This window comes from Hyla sarda, chromosome 4, assembly GCF_029499605.1.
Source record: "Hyla sarda isolate aHylSar1 chromosome 4, aHylSar1.hap1, whole genome shotgun sequence".
Classification (NCBI taxonomy): domain Eukaryota; kingdom Metazoa; phylum Chordata; class Amphibia; order Anura; family Hylidae; genus Hyla; species Hyla sarda.
In genome coordinates this window covers 108,360,774-108,380,519 of record NC_079192.1, presented here as the reverse complement: position 1 = coordinate 108,380,519, position 19,746 = coordinate 108,360,774, and the positions used below count along the sequence as shown (strand labels likewise).

Below are 19,746 nucleotides of genomic sequence, written 5' to 3'. Positions count from 1 at the left end.
GATGGGTTGAAACTTCCCTTTTGGGGAGTAGTCTGGCTTGGCATATATCCCGTTCAGCTTTTTATATTCCTTAACAGGAGCTTAGCTGATACCAGGGAACACTACCTGAAAAGGTTGTGTAATGAGCTGCTTTGCATATTCCCCTACCCAGAATGCCTGCGGAGTGCTAAATGGCCTAACCTGAATCTCCGTTACACCTGAAGAGGTGTCCTCTCCCTGAGGAAAGTACTGACCCCTTTTATATATATATATATATATATATATATATATATATATATATATATATATATATATATATATTATTTTATTATTTTATCTACAAGATGGGAGCTTATCACTTAGAGCAAGTGTAAGGCCATGAAATAGGGCCCTAAGGATGTATTCACATGTCCAGGTTTTAAATTGCAATCAATTGACTAAAAATCCAAGAGTTTGTAAAGAATAGTAGTCTGTCTGACCCCTATACACAGAGCTGGTGCAATGTTTTTGTCACCCTAGGCAAAAGCTAATTTTGCAGTCCTTTTACTCTGCCCCACCTTACTACTGATGTCGCGGCCGCCGAGCCTCCTCCCATGTAGTTCTATGGGAGAGGCGGGGATGCAGCGTTCGTGCCTCCCCGCCTCTCCCATAGAGCTGTATGTGGAGGGGGTGTACCCCACTGAGGTCGACCCTAATCGCATTAGCCAGCGCACAGCGCGGCAATGCCGCAGCCCCGTTTGGGAGATCGCGGGGGGTCCCAGCAGTCAAACACTTATCCCCTATCCTGTGGATCAACCTGTAGCCACATCACAAATGCATACTGCTAGACTGGTAAAATAGCTGTATATAGCGAACCAGGGAGGGATGGGGGGGGGGGTGCAAAAAAGGAGGGGAAGAGGAGAGAACAACATCAAAAACATATAGTAACAATAACATTAAGCAGTGGCGGATCTGATATGGGATGGAAATGATTTGTTGGCTCTATCATAGGAAGTAAAAATTGTGTGTGTGTGTGTCTGTGTGTGGAGCGCTGTTGCAGAAAGGTAGGGAACAGACAGAAAAGAGAATAGTAAGAGTGGAAGGGGGCAGGTGGACTGTTAAAGTGAAATTCCTGAACCTTCTCCATGGCTGCCATATCCTCAGGAAGGACGGTCTAGTACACGTCTCTGATCCACCTTGGCGATCCAATGCTGCTTCTCAGGGAGCTGCAGAGAAAGCCAGTGTTTGGGTAGCAGTAGTCTAGCAGCCGCTAAAAGGTGAAGGAAGAGTGAGGGGATTTTGAGGTTTGACGAGGATGTAGAGACTGATACGAGGGCAATGTCTGGTGGACAGGGGAGAGAAGACTGGCAGATTTGAGTTACATAACTCGAAGCTGTCACTCCACCACCTTCGGACTAACAGGCAGGACCACTAGATGTGGAAGAACGTACACCTATTTTTCCTGCATCTCCAGCATGAGTCTGAATTTGCTGAAGAGTAGTGAGAGGTAATATCGTGGGGTCCTATACCATCTGCTGATAACCTTGAACCCATTCTCATGAATGCGCACACATCTGGACACTTTATGGGGAATTGAACATATTTTTCGCACCATCTCGGGGGTAAATTTCACCTCGAGATCTGTCTCCCATTTTGGAAGAGAGGAGGTAGGAAAGGTTTTTGTATAATGTGGATATAAGTTTAGGGGGTCATTGCGTAGCGATTATCAGTTTGGCCATCCATGATAGAGGACAAAGTCAATATAGTAATAGGATTGTAACTATTTTAACTTTGCTCAAAAGTGGATTTTTCCTTTTTAACTTAACTTGTACATTACGTAATGTTTTAGTGGGCAGGAGGTTGGCTTCTCTGTGATGCAGAATATATATTTTACATCCAAAAAACTCTCTAGTCCCCTGGGCTTTGTTTCTACATTCTAATGCATCTGGGAGGAATTACTGCACAAATCAATGATAATTGTGGTAATAGTGTGTGCAGACCTTTGGTCACACTGCAATGCAGATATTATGAATGAAGCTGTTAAACATGCCGATTCTGTAGAACACTCTTTATTGTCGCACCGAGCCAGGATGTTTAATTTTATATATATTTTTTCTGTCTGTACTATGAGAACAGAATCTCAGATACATGGTTATGCAGACTAATGGAGATAAATCCACTCCATTGTCCAGAGGAAGGAATTCTATTAGATGTATAATATAGTCTACTTCAGCAATTTCATAAGAAAGATACACACTGCATAGCTTTAGCGTAGCTCATTTAAACAAGATAACCGCCTACTTGAAAGCCTAAGGGAAGCATTGCAAGTCTGAGGCCTAATCTATTGTTTGGGAGGTCAAAGAGTGTTAATGCACTCAGCTAAGATTAGACTCCCTGTCTAATTGCTCCAGCCCTTCATTTGAAAAGTTGGCAAAGGTGAGGCTTCTTGTCAGAGTCTCCTCAACATGGTCTGCTGAGAAATGTCTGGCTGTCAGTAGTCTGGGTTATGCATGTGAGGAAGATAAGGAGATCCTCAGATTCCCACTCTCCCTCGTTGCTTTTAAAGAATGAACACAGGGATACAAGCAATGGCTTCATCTCTGGCTTGTACAAACATGTGTCAAATAGATCTGGGCATAAATAGTTCATAGTTACCATATTTATATTTTGTCTATAACTGGTTAATTATATCACCAATTTATTTATTTAGATTTACTATTTAAAACTTCTTACTGATGCATCATATGTTCTATTTTTTATTCATTTACTTTAATTGTTAATATTTCTTCTTTAGGTGGGGTCACACACATTGCAAAGTTGACACTGCGGATGTGCTGCTGACAGTCACAGAGTGAGCTTCTTGCTATGGCCGGGTAGCTCTGTGTATCAGCTTGTGACTGCCGGTGGGAAATCCACTTCTACAAGTGGACTCCCAGAGCTACAGGGAGCAGAGCCGTCTCTCTGTGACTGCCGGCAGTGCATCCACTGTTATCCGTATCCCCTGCACTAACCTGACACTGATAACTATACTTACCTACCCTGATCTGTGCTCCCGTTCGCCCATTATCCTCCTCAATCGGATGGCAGACATGGTGCACTGGCTGAGCTTTGGGAGTACGCTGACCTCACCACTGCTGCTTCTTTGTTGAGCCTGGCTGCATGCAGACTTGGGGAACCACCAGCGGAGACCCGTACACCAAGCCTTCCATCCAAACAAGGAAGATAATGGACAAAAGGAACCATGGATCGGGAGTTAGGTAAGTATTGTTATCATCACTGTCACCTGTACACCACACCTGTACCAACAGGTTAGTGCGGGTAACACTGATGAAAGATTCCCTTTTGATTTTGATGTATGGGAGCAGCCATCTTGCTTGGGCTGCTTTTAATAGCATTAAGAGATTTGCATTACAGCAACTAGGTAGGCCAGGGGAAAGTGTAGTCTGGAGATGACATTTTCTAGGCATGTCCTGTAACCCAGGAAGGAGGGGAGTTGTGGCCATACCCTAGTATGAATGGTGGATCTTGTGTTAGCTGTTTATAGAAGTCACCTTTCATTGTACTCCTACATGTAATAGGCTAGGATGAGGGTTTTTTTTTCCACCAGCAAAAACGGCAGAAAAAACTGCCACAGCTTTTTCCTGCGTTTCGGCAGTTTTTCTGGCATTTTTTTCTGATGTTTTTGCTGGTGTGGAAACAGCCAAATATGTCCCATCTGGCATTTTTTTTTTTATTGCCTTCAGGTACCACTCTGTGGGTCGGATGCGGAGCGCTTGGTCCACAGAGTATAAGGAGATTAGTAATGATGTTCAGCATCACTGCTCACCTCTGACGGCCATATAGTATACAGGGGTGCATAGTGTACCTGTGTATACTATACACCAGACTGACAGGACTCCCTGCTCCTATAGCCCCTTTGGGCGGTATATACAGGATATACAGCTATCTATAGATAGCTGTATATATTGTATACAGAACACGAGGTCAACTTACCTCCCTCGCTTCCTGTCCTTGGCGGATCTGTGTAGCTCCGCCCCCTAGCTGTGACTTTATTAGGGCGGAGCTACAGACGGGAGCCAGGCTGGTAAGGGTGTGTGTACGTTTTGTATAATGGGAACAGACCCTTCTGGCAGTGTCCTCCCAGACAAGGAGACTCCAGCTCTTGCTAAACTACAACTCCCAGCATGCCCAGACAGCCAAAGTCTGTCTGGGCATGCTGGGAGTTGTAGTTTTGCACCAATTGGAGGCACCTTGTTTGGGAAGACATTGCATTATGTGCGCTCTCCCCAGTAGAGAACGCCAAAAATGTACTAACCAATTTATATTTTTTCTTCTAGTTTCAGATCTGTGTATGCAGAGGATTATGGCAAATTTGGTGGATTACAGGGATGAATTAGATTTTTTTTCTTTTCATAAAATGGCTTATAAGGGCTGTGGGGGAGTAAATAAAAAAAATATTTTTCTAATGTGTATTTATTTATTTTTTTTCAATTTTCAGGCTTAGTAGTGGAAGCCGTCTTATTGACTTAATCCATTACTAAGCTGGGGCTTAGAGTTAGCCCCAAAAACAGCTAGCACTAACCCCCAATTATTACCGTATACCCACTGCCACAGGGGTGCCGGGAAGAGACGAAATCAACAGGCCTAGGTGATAACAGGCTGGTGTTATTTAGGCTGGGGAGGGCCAGAAATAATGGTCCTCTCCCACTCTGGTAACGTCAGGCTGTTGCTGCTTAGTTGGTATCCGGCTGAGAATAAAAATACGGGGAACCCTATGCTTTTTTATTTATGAAAAAATAAAAACGCATAGGGTTCCCCGTATTTTTATTCACAGCCAGATACCAACCAAACAACAACAGCCTGACGTTACCAGGGTGGACGAAGAGCGTTGTTTCTGGCTCTACCCAGCCTAAATAACGCCAGACTGTTACCACCTAGGCCCTGGAGCGCCACTTTTAACACTCTGGGCCTGTTGGTACCAGGTCTTCCCGGCACCGCTGTGGTACTGGTACCGGGGTAATAATCGGGGGTTAGCTCTATATGTTTTTAGGAGCAAACGCTAAGCCCCGGCTTAGTAATGGATTCCATCAATAAGACTGCTTCCACTACTAAGCCTGAAAATTCTATAAAAAAAAAAAAATGACCCATTGGAAAAATTATTTTATTTATTTATTTATAAAAAAAAACTCTTCCCCACAGCCTTTGTTAGCCATTTTATTAAAAGAAAAAAAATCCAGTTCATCTGCCGTAATACTCTGCAAACATGGATCTGAAACGAGAATAAAAAAAATTGGTTAGTACATTTTTGGTGCTCTCCGCTGGGGAGAGCGTGTATAATGGAATGTCTTCCCAAACAGGAAGCCTCCAATTGTTTCAAAATTACAACTCCCAGCCAAAGGCTGTCTGGGCATGTTGGGAGTTGTAGTTTAGCAACAGCTGGAGTCTCCCTGTCCGGGAGGACACTACCAGAAGGGTCTGTTCACATTATCCAAAACGGACAATGTGAACAGAGCCTCACACCGTTACTAGCCTGGCTCCCGTCTATAGCTCTGCCCCCTAAGGATGTCCTCACCAGGGGCAGAGCTACACAGACCCAGCCAGGACTGCAGGGAGGTTAGCAGACTTAGTCTTCTGTATTCACTATATACATCTAGCTATAGATAGCTGTATGTAGTGTATACCGCCCAAAGGGTTAACCTACACTGTCCAGTAGTGTAAGTTTACTCTTTCCTTGCTAAGCTGGCACATAGCGCACAGCTTAGCAAGAAGTTAAGTGAGCCAGCAATGTGTATACTGTATACACATTGCATGCTCACTGTAGGTTCTTGCTGGGCAGTAGATATACGACGTATATCTACCTCTCAGCATCAGCTGTTTTCTCGGCTCTGTAGCCTTGAGCACAGCTGAGTCCCGAAATGCACATCAGGACGATCACAACAGGGGTCAAGAGTGCGATCTGTCCCTTACTGCAGGTACTACTGCTCCCAACATGGAGCGCACTCTGCTCCATGTTGGGAGCTGTAGTATCTGTACTAATAGACAGATGGCCGGGTGTAACTTCTGACACAAATTGCGATCAGTCTATTAAAGCAGGTACTACAGCTTCCAGCATGGAGCAGAGTGTGCTCCATGTTGGATGTAGCAGTACCTGCGGTTAAGGTCAGTTCACAGCGGGTGTCACTCCTGATACCCGCTGCGATCCTGTGGTACGGGCGGCTTCCGAACTTGTCTGGTCCCCTGCCTGGCACTATACTCCGCTGTGATGTGAGGTTATCTTTACTTCACAGATTTGTATATGCCACTTAGAGTGGGGATTGGCCAACACCATCTGGCCAATCACAGCTCTCAGCAGGAAATATGAATCTGTGAAGTGAAGAGAACTTCACATCACAGCCGAGTATAGTGCCGAGTAGGGGACCAGACGAGTGCAGCGTGCCACCCGCTTCTATAGCTTATACCAGAGGATCGCAGCGGGTGTCAGAAGTGACACCTGCTGCGATAGGTCTATTAGTACAGGCACTACCACTCCCAGCATGGAAGTCTGTTCCATGCTGGGAGTAGTAGTACTACCTAAAAAATAAAGAGGGAAAAAATGCATGCTAATTAAAATGCATTACTAATAAAAAAAAAAATAAAAAAAAAGTTTAACCAAATTATAAAAAATATATAATTTTTATAAATAAATGGCCCCTTTCTACATTTTTATATTGCCGGCTACATTTTTAGTTCTCTGCCTGCCCGCATAAATTGTCCCCTGTTTAACCCCTTAAGGACTGAGCGATTTCACGTTTTTGCATTTTCGTTTTTTCCTCCTTTCAATTTTGCACCTAAAAATCTGTATTATGGCTTATTTTTTGCGCCACCAATTCTACTTTACAGTGACATTAGTCATTTTACCGAAAAATTTACGGTGAAACTGAAAAAAAAAATAATTGTGCGATAAACTTGAACAAAAAATGCCATTTTGTAAATTTTGGGGGCTTCCGTTTCTACGCAGTACATTTTTCGGTAAAAATGACACCTTATCTTTATTCTGTAGGTCCATACGATTAAAATGATACCCCGCTTGTATAGGTTTGATTTTGTATTACTTCAGAAAAAAATCATAAATACATGCAGGAAAATGTATACGTTTACAATTGTCATTTTCTGAGCCCTATAACTTTTATTTTTCTGTGTTCAGGGCACTATGGGGGCTCATTTTTTGCGCTGTAATCTGAAGTTTTAGCGGTACCATTTTTGTTCTGATCAGACTTTTTGATCACTTTTTATTCACTTTTTTGGGGTATAAAAAGTGATTAAAAATGCGCTATTTTGGACTTTGGAATTTTTTTGCGTGTACACCATTGAACATGCGGTTTTAAAAGCTGCATATTTTTATAATTCGGACATTCCGCACGCGGTGATACCACATATGTTTATTTTTATTTACACTGTTTTATTTTGTTACTAGGAAATGCCGGATGATTTAAACTTTTAATTCAGAAGGGAATACCTGAAAGGGTTAACTTTTTTTAATTTATTTTTTACACTTTTTTTTTTGCGAGCTCATAGCTCCTATAGGCACCTATGAGCTTGCAATGGCTGATTGCATACACAGATTGTTGCCTTGCCGTTGATTGCTCCAGCCTGTAACTCGGGCATGGAGCTATCAATCGGAGCCGGGACGCCGACGGAAGAAGGTAGGGACCTTCTTCTCTCCGGGTAGCTGATCGGGGCGTCGCGATTTTATTGCGATGAAGCATTTACTTTCACTTTCGATGCGGCGCTCAGCTTTGAGCGCCGCATCTGAAGGGTTAATAGCTCGTGGCCAAACGATCGCGGCCGCGCGCTGTTAGCCGCAGGTCCCGGCTGTGGATAGGCGCCGGGACCATCCCGCTATGACACGGGGTCCCGCCGGGACCCCGCGTTATAGACAGGGACCGGACATAGAACGTACTCATTTTTTTAAATACAATTCTTTCCATCCCTACTGTATCTATATTAATGGTACCCTACAGAATTTTACAAAAAAAGGTATCTCCATCACTTTTTTGTATCAAAAGTCCAAAAAAAGGAATAAAAACCGCCTGCAAAAATGCCAAAGTAAAAAAAAAAAAAAAAAAACGCATGTTTTTTTTGCTGTTTTTTCACTCCCATAGACTTCTATGGGAGGAAAACGCCAAGATTTTCCCGGAAAAAAAAGTCAAATTCTCAGCAAGAGGTCGTTTTTGAAAAACAGCCAAGGAGCTAAAAAGAGCTGAAAAAAAATCTGGCATTTTGCAGTTCACTATTGACTTGCAGCTAACATCTGGCCGCTGCACAGAAAAAACACTGTTTTTTATTTGTGTTTTTGCATGAAAAACCTCAGTGGAATCATAGCCATAAGGAGTAGAACACTAAGATGCTCTACAGAAAAGAAATGTTTTTGTTTTTTTTTGTATTTGCTTTAGTGGCCAGTAGAGATGAACAAAGTTACAGTGATTCAATATGTCACGGACTTCTCAGCTTGGTGGTTGCTGACTTTAGCCTCCATGAATTACCTCAGCTTTCAGGTGCTCCGGTGAGATGGAAAAGGTGGATAGTCCTAGGAGAGAGTCTCCAGCCCACCGGAGCACCTGAAAGCTTAACTAATTTATGTGGCTAAAGTCAGCCGAGCCGAGAAGTTTGTGACGAATCGAATCACTGTAACTTTGCTCATATCTAGTGGCCAGAATAAAAACTTTTCACATGGGACAGTAATAAATACAAGACACAACCTTCCCAAAAATTCTTAAAACATGCATCCAGTCCTTAAAGTGGTATCTGGGAGGAGAAATCAAACTTTTTATATAATGTAGATAATAACATTACATCTATATTTGTAATATACATTTGTATATTTTTGGGTAAAAAAAATGCTGTCCCTGCAGCTATTGCATGTGTGTGTCTCTATGAGGAGTCCAAATACAGGAAGTAAAGGTAGGACAAGCTGGGCTCTGTGCAGGCTCCTGGCTTGTCAATCATCCTGATGTGTGAGCCTATAGCATGTCACAGAGCCTCACTTAACAGAACCCTGCTTGTCCTCAGTGTACGGAACCCTGCTTGTCCTCAGTGTACAGAGCCCTGCTTGTCCTCAGTGTACAGAGCCCTGCTTGTCCTCAGTGTACAGAGCCCTGCTTGTCCTCAGTGTACAGAGCCCTGCTTGTCCACCCTCACTTCCTGTATTTGGACTCCTTATAGAGGCACACATGCAATAGCTGCAAGGAGAAAAATAAACAAATTTTTAGCCAATGTATATTACAAATATACATATAATGTTATTATGTACATTATATAAAACGTTTTTGTTAATGACAGGTACACTTTAAGAATAGGTCATCATTGTCTCTCCCTCTGTATTGTAACTTCATGCTATATAAATGATTTTATCAATGTTCTGCCAGGAAAACTCCTTCAATAATTTTATAATTTTTTTGTGATATAGATATAGATATATAATTTTTTATTTTTTTTGGCCACATTTTTATAGTCGTGTTTGAGTTTTAGTAAACTACTCTAGCTCGCTAATATAACTTGGAACACGTGTATTCATGACCAGCTAATTGTACTGTTCCAGTATATCAACAGGCTGCGAACCATAAGGCACTTGGGTATATACATAAATATTCTTTAGTACACTGTATGCTGTTTTCCCACTTCATGTTTTCCAGATATGAAACATAAATACGGTACTGTAGGAGTTAGTGTTGGATATACATCTGAAGACCTAGGATGGATGCATTCACGTTCCAGAACAATCCACTCATCCCCAAAATCTTTTTTTTCTTTTCTTAGTTTTTATCGTACCATTCACAGATAAATAAAACATAGGTCAGAAGTACACAAATGAACCATATTCAAACTGTGAAATGCAGAGAAATCTTTAAGCAGCATAGTATTATAATAGTCTGGGATTTTCATCTGTATATAAAAATTAAAAATTCAAACAAAAATCTGGCCTTCATGAAGAACAAGCCCTTTGGGCATATGGTTCATTATGCATATTCGTTTAATTACTAAAACACTTGGGATATCTTCTCTGTTGCCCTTGCTTTCAACTTGCAGAGTTGGAACAGTTTTTTGTACAGAATATGTTGAACAGTCTTGTGTAATAAGACAAGTAGGTCTTTCAGGCAAAGTCAATGTCCCTACAAAATAACACAGAGGTAGAGCCAGAAATAGCCAAAAGGAAATCCAGTGCTTTAGGTGCAGTCTATCATTCTTGTTAGCCCACTTAAAATAAGGAATACAGTTTTGATTTCTATTCTTAAACAGGTATTCTTATTTCAGAAAGGTATTCCCTGTCCACAGGAGCGGTAATGTATTATGACTTCAAAATCAGTGGGGTTCCGACTGCTGGGACACCCACAGGCACTGAGAATGGAGTACAAATGCATATGCACTGCCAATGCACCATTCATTCTGTCTGGGCTTCTGAACCTCATCAATCCTGTGAATAGGGGCTAACTTTCTAAAATGAGAATACCCCTTTACTATATCCTGACATGAATGAAACTCTACCAATATGTCAACAGCAACTCTACACTATAAAGTACCAAATAATGTTTACAGAAAAAAAACTATTACCGTCTCTAAGACATTACAGATCCCCACCACCAATACATTCAAACAAGAAAAATAGGAGTGTGAAATTACAGATAAACTATAACTTTTAGTTATAAATACCAGGGTAAAACATACAAAAAAAAAAAAAACACAACAAATAGATCACTGCTACTCCGTGAATATCTTATCTGGGAAGATAACCTAAACTGCAAACAAATGCACCAATGACCAATGCAGTGACCCCTTGAATCTTGGGACTCTCGGTGTCCAACCCTTACTGGTACTTGGGTATAGCCTATTTGAGCACATAAAATGATTTATAAAGTGGATTACAGTGGCGCCTCACTTTCCCTACTTCAACCTATCTCCGCCCTACAGTACCAGACATAAAATATATTGCACTCACCCCATGTCAGTTGTACTCTCTGGCTGTTTGGCACGTAACTGGGGCATTAAGCCCAGCCCTCTCAGATGAACCCCGAGGCGTAGATCCGCATGAGAGTAACCCTTTCATCCACTGTAGGATTTCTACAAGACCGTTTTGGGAACATCCTAAAAATGCTACGCCTTTACAAACAGGAGAAATATTTTGACCGCTTGACTGACTTTTATCATTGATTTCTAGGTTTAGTGTTGCTAGTTTTCTTCCTAGTAGCATCTCCGATATAGGATTCTATGAACAGATCTGTTTATTTACACTGCAGTATCCATATTTTCAGCGCTTAGGGAACAAACAACATACATTAAGTTCTACAAACAAATCTCGCTATGAGAGCTCGATGAATGGATGTAGCTATGTGAACAAACATAAACACGTTTTCAGATTTACTTTCCAAGGCTGTTCTCAAAAGTCTTGTTAATGGAATAGTTTAAAGAGGTATTCCCTTCTTTATAAAGTGATGGTGTATCATCAGGATCTCGACAATAAGGGGTCACAGAGCTGAAACAACTCATTTGCAACTCTTCCCTGCTCATAAACCCCCAGCTACTAGAGATGAGCGAACTTACAGTAAATTTGATTTGTCACAAACTTCTCGGGTCGGCAGTTGATGACTTATCCTGCGTAAATTAGTTCAACCTTCAGGTGCTCCGGTGGGCTGGAAAAGGTGGATACATTCCTAGGAAAGAGTCTACTAGTACTGTATCCACCTTTTCCAGCCCACCGGAGCACCTGAAAGCTGAACTAATTTATGCAGGAAAAGTAATCAACTGCCGAGCCGAGAAGTTCGTGATGAATCGAATTTACTGTAAGTTCCCTAATCTCTACCAGCTACCTGCTGAAAGGCAGTGGCATGTCAGAAGTTTGAATCAATGGGGGGGGGGGGGTCCAGACGCTATGACCCCACCAGTTGCTAAAATGAATGGTTAATAATGCTTAGATGAGCATTGTGCTTCTTCGGTTTTGCATGGCACCACTTGGCTCTTCTCATTGGTTTTAACATGTCTTCCTGTTTGTTATAGCGATCGCTGGAGATCTCAGAACTCGGACCCACACTGATCAAAACTTAAAATATATTAATACTAATTGCAAAGTCTATTACCATAGGTTATTATAAGATATCAACCAAACTCACCTGTACTTTAATGATGAAATAAAATTGAGTTAATGTGTTTAAAATTATGGATCCTTTAATTATAGTTTTGTATGCCTTATTATAGAGAAATGTAGGCATGAATAATAATAATTATGATCATTGATGCTTGCCCTATTTTTTGTGTTGTAAAAGTATGGAAGTTAGCAATGTTTCTTAATATCCCATCTGAGACACAATGTTCTTCAGGACCCATTGCATGTGCTACTTCACCGTGATCCCTTCCATATTGCTAATCGATACCCCATGCTATAGGATTCGTTGAAGTGATTCTTATTCTTTCATTGTAGATATTTGTTTTGACCCTCTGGAATCTGGAGCTTTACATGATACCTTTGTTACTTCTCCTTCTCTTCGCTTACAACTTCACTATGATCACGACTGGGAAGGTGAACTCTCAGGACAACCTGGTAAGCAAAGAGGAGTGTTCTTTTCCTAGACATTCATTTCAACTGTAGTAAGAAAATGCATATGCTTTACCTTAAGGAGACACATTGTGATTGTTTTTATACCATGGCAGTAGTCTAGTTATCTTAGGGAGTAATAGGATTGCCCACCTTTAATCCCTTTATGTATAAATGAGGGGCTAGGGTTTTCTTTAGATTATTTTAACTACTACTTCGTATAGTCATGGTATACATTTGTTTTCATGGAAACTTAATAGCTATACATATATATTTATCACTATGATTTTTTTTTTTTTTGTGCACCTGTGACCATCTGGTGTAGGAATGTGTGTGAGATATTCTCCCTAGTTGGCACTATCCAGGGGCTTCTTATCATTTACACAAATGTATAAAGTGATGTGCAACCTTATGAATTTTGCACAACTGGGAACAGTACAGCATAGTGCAAAAGTCTGTGCTAATGATAAATTCCCAGCTTTATGCACATGTCTAGGTAACAATATATAATTTGCATGAACCATTCATGCATGTATAATAGTTTGCTTAAATTGGTAAATGAATTGTTGACCATATGTTTTCTTTTCTTTTTCTTTTTTTTGCAGGAAGGGATGGATATTGGTGAAGATGATGAGGACGATGAAAAAGTAAGTCACCAAAACGTAAATGTAAACTTCCATTGCTTCCACAATTATTTCACGTCTTGCATCTAAAATTATAATATATATATTATATATATATATAGATATATAGATATATAGATATATAGATATAGATATATATATATATAGATATATAGATATATAGATAGATATATAGATATAGATATAGATTTTCTTTATTTTTTTTTTTTTTTTTTTTTTTTAAAGTGCTGTGATCATTGACCAAACACTGAATCTTGGCAACATGGTGGCTTAGCATTTAGCGCTGCTATAGTAATGTAGCATGGGAATGTTAGCGGGAATGAAACTGAGCTGTTTATGTGGAATTCTGGGGTTTTCTACCATTTTATCTTTGTCCATGAAACCGAAGTATAAAATTCACTCTAGTGTTATAACATATACAAATCAGATTGAGAAACAGTTATGCTATATATATATATATATATATATATATGTGTATATATATATATATATACATGTGTGTATATATGTGTGTGTGTGTGTGTGTATATATGTATATGTGTATCTATATATATATATATATATATATATATATATATATATATATATATATATATATATATATATAATATACACTGCTCAAAAAAATAAAGGGAACACTAAGATAACACATCCTAGATCAGAATGAATGAACTTATCGTATGAAATACTTTAGTCTTTACATAATTTTTGTGTGATTTTGTTGGCACATTCAACTATCAATGGAAATCAAATTTATCAACCCATGGAGGTCTGGATATGGAGTCACACACAAAATCAAAGTGGTAAACCACACTACAGGCTGATCCAACTTTGATGTAATGTACTTAAAACAAGTCAAAATGAGGCTCAGTAGTGTGTGTGGCCTCCACGTGCACGTATTACCTTCCTTCAACGCCTGGGCATGCTCCTGATGAGGTGGTGGATAGTCTTCTGAAGGATGTCCTCCAAGACCTGGAGTAAAGCATCCGCCAACTCCAGAACAGTCTGTGGTGCAACATGGTGTTGGTGGATGGAGCGAGACATGATGTCCCAGATGTGCTCAATCAGATTCAGGTCTGGGGAACAGGCGGGCCAGTCTATAGCATCAATGCCTTCCTCTTGCAGAAACAGCTGACACACTACAGCCGCATGAGGTCTAACATTGTCTTGCATTAGGAGGAACCCAGTGCCAACCACACCAGCATATGGTCTCACAAGGGGTCTGAGGATCTCGTCTCGGTACCTAATGGCAGTCAGGCTACCTCTGGCAAGCACGTGGAGGGCTGTGCGGCCCCCCAAAGAAATGCCACCCCACACCATTACTGGCCCACCACCAAACCGGTCATGCTGGAGGATGTTGCAGGCAGCTGAACATTCTCCATGGCGTCTCCAGACTCTGTCGCATCTGTCACATGTGCTTAGTGTGAACCTGCTTTTATCTGTGAAGAGTGGTGAATTTGCCAATCTTGGTGTTCTCTGGCAAACATCCTGCTGTAAGCACAACCTCCACCTGTGGACATCGGGCCCTCATAGAGTCCGTTTCTTACCGCTTGAGTGGACACATGCACATTTGTGGCCTGCTGGAGGTCATTTTGCAGGGCTCTGGCAGTGCTCCTCCTTTTCCTCCTTGCACAAAGGTGGAGGTAGCGGTCCTGCTGCTGGGCTGTTGGCCTCCTCCATGTCTCCTGATGTACTGGACTGTCTCCTGGTAGAGCCTCCATGCTCTGGACACTATGCTGACAGACACAGTAAACCTTCTTGCCACAGTTCGCACTAATGTGCCATCCTGGATGAGCTGCACTACCTGAGCCACTTCTGCGGGTTATAGATGCCATCTCATTCTAACACTAGAGTGAAAGCACCACCAGCATTCAAAAGTGACCAAAACATCAGCCAGGAAGCATAGGAACTGAGAAGTGGTTTGTGGTCCCTACCTGCAGAACCACTCCTTTATAGGGGGTGTCTTGCTAATTGCCTATAATTTGCACCTGTTGTCTGTTTTATTTGCACAACAGCATGTGAAATTGATTGTCAATCAGTGTTGCTTCCTGAGTGGACAGTGTGATTTCACAGAAGTGTGATTGACTTGGAGTTACATTGTGTTGTTTGTGTTGCCTTTATTTTTTTTATATATATACACATTTTTTATTATGCAACAACCTCATGTAACCATTGGCTACTCCTTGCTAAGGGTTTTTTGGCCACATAACAAAATACAAAATACAGGATGAGTCCCAGTGACACAGCCCGTCCCCTTTAAACAGGTAAAGAAGTAACAGGCTGTGTTGTCAGGCTCCCCTTAGACGCTCCACTTAGTCGCTGGAGACAAAGCATTAAAAGAATGTATTCATAAGACAACCCCTTTAAATCTACTGACAGGTGACATAAATATTAGTTATGTTGTAACACGAACATCTGTTAATAATGTGATAAAGTAGGCAGCAATTGAACAGCCAGTTCCTGAGGTTGCTATGTTGGAAGCAGGAAAAATGGACAAGCATAATAATGTAAGGGACTTTGAGTAGTTCTGACCCAATTGTCTAGCTATAACAATCTGGCCCTTGTCAAAGTGATTTGTCTTGTGAGGTGTTTTCAGCATACAATGGTTAGTACCCTACAAAAGGGCTACATGGAAGAACAATCAAAGCAGTGGCAGGGTCATGGCTAGGCTGGCTATGATAGAGAGATGTCAGAACATACACTGACGGGTTCAGGTAGGTACTTTGCAATTCTTTGTAGCCACAAACCAAAGTCTGACCCTGTTTGATCATCAAAATTGCATACAATAGACACATGAGCCTCAAAACTGGACTATGGAGTAATAATAGAAGGCAGCCTGGACCAATAAATTACATTTTCTTTACATGATTTGAGCAGCCATGTCTGTCTGCATCTTTTCTCTGATGGCACCAGGATGCACTATGGGAAGAATACAAGCAGTAGGAGGCAGTGTGATGTTTTGGGCAATGTTTTTCTGGGAAATCTGGAGTCTTGTGGATGTCACTTTCACACATACCTTCTACCTAAACACAGTTATAAAAAAAATTGATAAACTATTATATAAATTTAACTTGTCATTTTTCATATTAAATTAAGTCTTTAAAAGGGTATAAGCACTATGGATTGGACTGGCAATGGCATTCTTGGTTGTTGGCTTTAGGGGCATTGTTTACATTGCTGTTCTCCAGTAAATGGGGATAATCTAACTTTGTTTATCTCTAGCCCTTTCTGAACACCATACAATCATGCAAGTTCTTGTGACAGCACTTTGACTTTTTGGCACTTTTGGCATCAGTTGAGTAATGGTAAATAGTGAGCATATAGCGATCAGAAAACAAAATAATCATATCCGTTTATCTCTTACTGAAAAATATTAAACCTTTTTTTCTTTAAACTTAGAGTGAGGAGTTAAAAACCTAGCACTGTCTGCACTAGTAGTCTCTTAAGTCCTAGTTCCTGTCTAGCATACACCCTATAGTAACTTTAATCTGAATGCATCTGCAGTATGCATGCAAGATTATCGCAAGGTAAAGTGTTGGGCAATCATATGCAAATCACAGTGCAAGAAAATGAGCCCCCACACCATTTTTTATATGATGAAAAAAATAGAGAGGTCAGAACATGGTGATGCACGTATATATTTTTTATTTTATAGGGAAACAAAACAAAATGATTTAGAAATTTGTGTTATCGTAAGGTGAATCCAGAAAAAAATATCGCCCCAAAAAATTGCACAATTGCAAAAGGACTCAGTAACCCTCTAAAATCAGGATAATTTTAAAATACATTTAAAGGCCCTTACATTAACTCATTTATATGGGGACAACCAGAAAATAAAATGTATAGTGGAGTGTATACACCATACACTCAACTATACATTAATAGATCGTCTTTTTTTTTTTTCTTTCTTTTTTAACTGTTCACGTTAGCAGCAACTTTAAGATCAAGAGAATGCAAGGATGTGCATTGGAAGGTCTAAAATCACTTAGAGTTCCCAGAGGTATTCTGCTTCTAGGAGGCTACAATAGCATGTGCTCAGTCAGACACCAAACATCATGTACAACAATATTGATGGATTGATAAAAATAGTCCAGATGAGTGAGCCACACAGTGGAGCCAACAGCCATGAAAAAGCAAAAAGCATGTTTTCCCAAAGACGGGAAATAGAGATGTCTGTGAACCTTTTATAAAGTACAGCATAAGCCGAAGCTCACGATTCTGATGCTCTGTGCGAGAAACATCTGTTTCTTAGTAATAGGGCTGATAAGTGTAATGACTGGATCAACATGCTGCAAATAGGTGTCCATCTTCTAGACTGCCAGGATCACTGAGAAAGCTGCGGGGAGATAAAGTAGTACTTGCTTTTTGTAGCATTTGTGGCCTGTGCTGTTTTATCAGTAATCTTTTATATTCTCTGATGTCTTTATTAATAATGTACTGAAGTTATTGCCCCATGGTGTAAATGCTGTTTTTGTTTGCTTCAGATTATACCTACACTACTTGCAATACTTGTCATTTACTTTAGTGGAGAACCTAAAGATTTTAAAAGAATGGTACTGCATTGTCTAGCTTTATTAATTGAGATTATTATCAGTATAGTCAGTTGTGCTCAAAAGTTTGCATACCATGGCAGAAATTGACATTTTGGCACTGATTTTGAAAATATGACATGCACAAGACAGGTATTTTTATTTAAAGATAGTGATCATATGAAGCCATTAATTATCACAGTTGTTTGGCTCCTTCATAAATCATAATGATACCAGAAATTACCCTAATCAAAAGTTTACATACTCCAGAATATTCAGCCTGGTTACAGACACACAAGGTAGCACACAGATTAAAATGGCAATTAAAGGTTCCCAACATGTAGCTTATTAAACTGCATCTTGTGTCTGTGTATATACAGTGGTCCCTCAAGTTACGATATTAATTGGTTCCAGGACGACCATTGTATGTTGAAACCATTGTATGTTGAGACCAGAGCTCTATGGAAAGCCACCAAAATGTCATCCAAAAATAGGAAAAAGTGAGAATTAAAGAAAAATAAGTAGATAACTAATATAGATAAAGCAAATCCTTACATATAAAAGTAAGAAAGATCAGCTGGGAGCTGTAAATCACTGTCTATGTCCGTGTTTCCCAAGCAGGGAGCCTCCAGCTGTGGCAAAACTACAACTCCCAGCATGCCCGGACAGCCGAAGGCTGTCCGGGCATACTGGGAGTTGTAGTTTTGCAACAGCTTGGGGCACCCTGCTTGGGAAACACTTGTCTATGTAGAGGACAGGAGCTTCTTCGGGGTCCTGTACAGTACATGCAATGTCCTAAAAAAGTAACATGGAGCCGCCCTCATCTGGTGTCCAAAGGAGAAGCTAACCCTGGTACAGGTAAAGAATACAGAACATGTAATACCTCCCTTTATTGTAGGAGGCGCTACCAGACACCAGTCAGTGCATGCACTTCAGTAATACAGGTAAAGAGTACAGAACATGTAATACCTCCCTGTACTGTAGGGGGCGCTATCAGACACCAGTCAGTGCATACACTTCAGTAATGCAGGGGTTTTATCAGTGAATGACCATTCTGATTGGTCAGTTCTTCCAGCCATTGACACGTTTCGCAGATCTGGACTGTCTGTACATTGTATGTTGAGTCTGGTTTCAACTTATGATGGTCCAGAAAAGACCATTGTATGTTGAAACTATTGTATGTTGAGGCCTTTGTAAGTTGAGGGATCACTGTATAGTCAATTTTGTTGGCTTTCACTTAGATGCAGAGTAGAGTAGATAGCCATGGTGAGCAGAAAAGAACTGTTAAGAACCCTGAATCATAAGGTGATGGGACTTTATATTGATGGAAAAGAATATAAAATGGCATCCAAAGTCTTGAAAATGCCAGTCAGTAATATTCAACACTCATTAGGTAGTGGGGAATCTAGGGATCTCATGATACCAATCCAAGGTCATGTAGACCAAGAAAGCCACAACTGCCAGAAGAATTGTTCAGGTTACAAAGAAAAATCCACAGTCAACCTTAGAAATATGGGCTGCTCTGAAGAAAGGCTATGTGATTGATTGAAGGAGCAAAATATATCATACTTAAGCGAAAATGAGTTGTATGGTAGAGTTGCCATAAAGAAGCCAATTTCACAAAAAATCCTGGTTAGAATATGCTGGACAACACCTTGATGTGCCTCACAGCTTTTGGCACACTAGAACTTGGAATCACAAGACTGAAATAGAGTTTAATAGTCAGGGCCATAAGCGCTATGTTTGGAGAGAGGAGTCATCAAGGCCTGTAGCGAAAAAAGAATTCCATCCCCACTGTTAAGCATGGGTGATCACTGATGTTTTAGGGGTGTGTAAGCTCAAAAGGGACTGGAAATCTTATGACAATTTGGGGCAAGTTAAATGCAGCATGTTGTCGGAAAATACGGTCAAACAATGTTGTTTTTTCTGCACGAAAACTGCACATGGTGCACTCAGACGTTCCAGCACAACAATGACTCTAAGCACAAGACCAATTTGTTTCTACAGCAGAAATAGTTTATGTTCTAGAGACTCTGATGGCTGCTCCAGAACC

The 19,746-nt window shown here is 40.6% G+C and overlaps 1 protein-coding gene across 1 annotated transcript in view; it reads left to right on the top strand.

Annotated features, from left to right (window-relative positions):
- MCTP2 (multiple C2 and transmembrane domain containing 2) overlaps window positions 1-19,746 on the top strand; it is a 208,166-nt gene that overhangs the window by 171,430 nt on the left and 16,990 nt on the right. Inside the window, exons 18-19 of the mRNA XM_056571863.1 lie at window positions 12,407-12,526; window positions 13,126-13,167. Coding sequence (XP_056427838.1) covers window positions 12,407-12,526; window positions 13,126-13,167 — 162 coding nt within the window. The remainder of the gene's footprint in view (window positions 1-12,406; window positions 12,527-13,125; window positions 13,168-19,746) is intronic.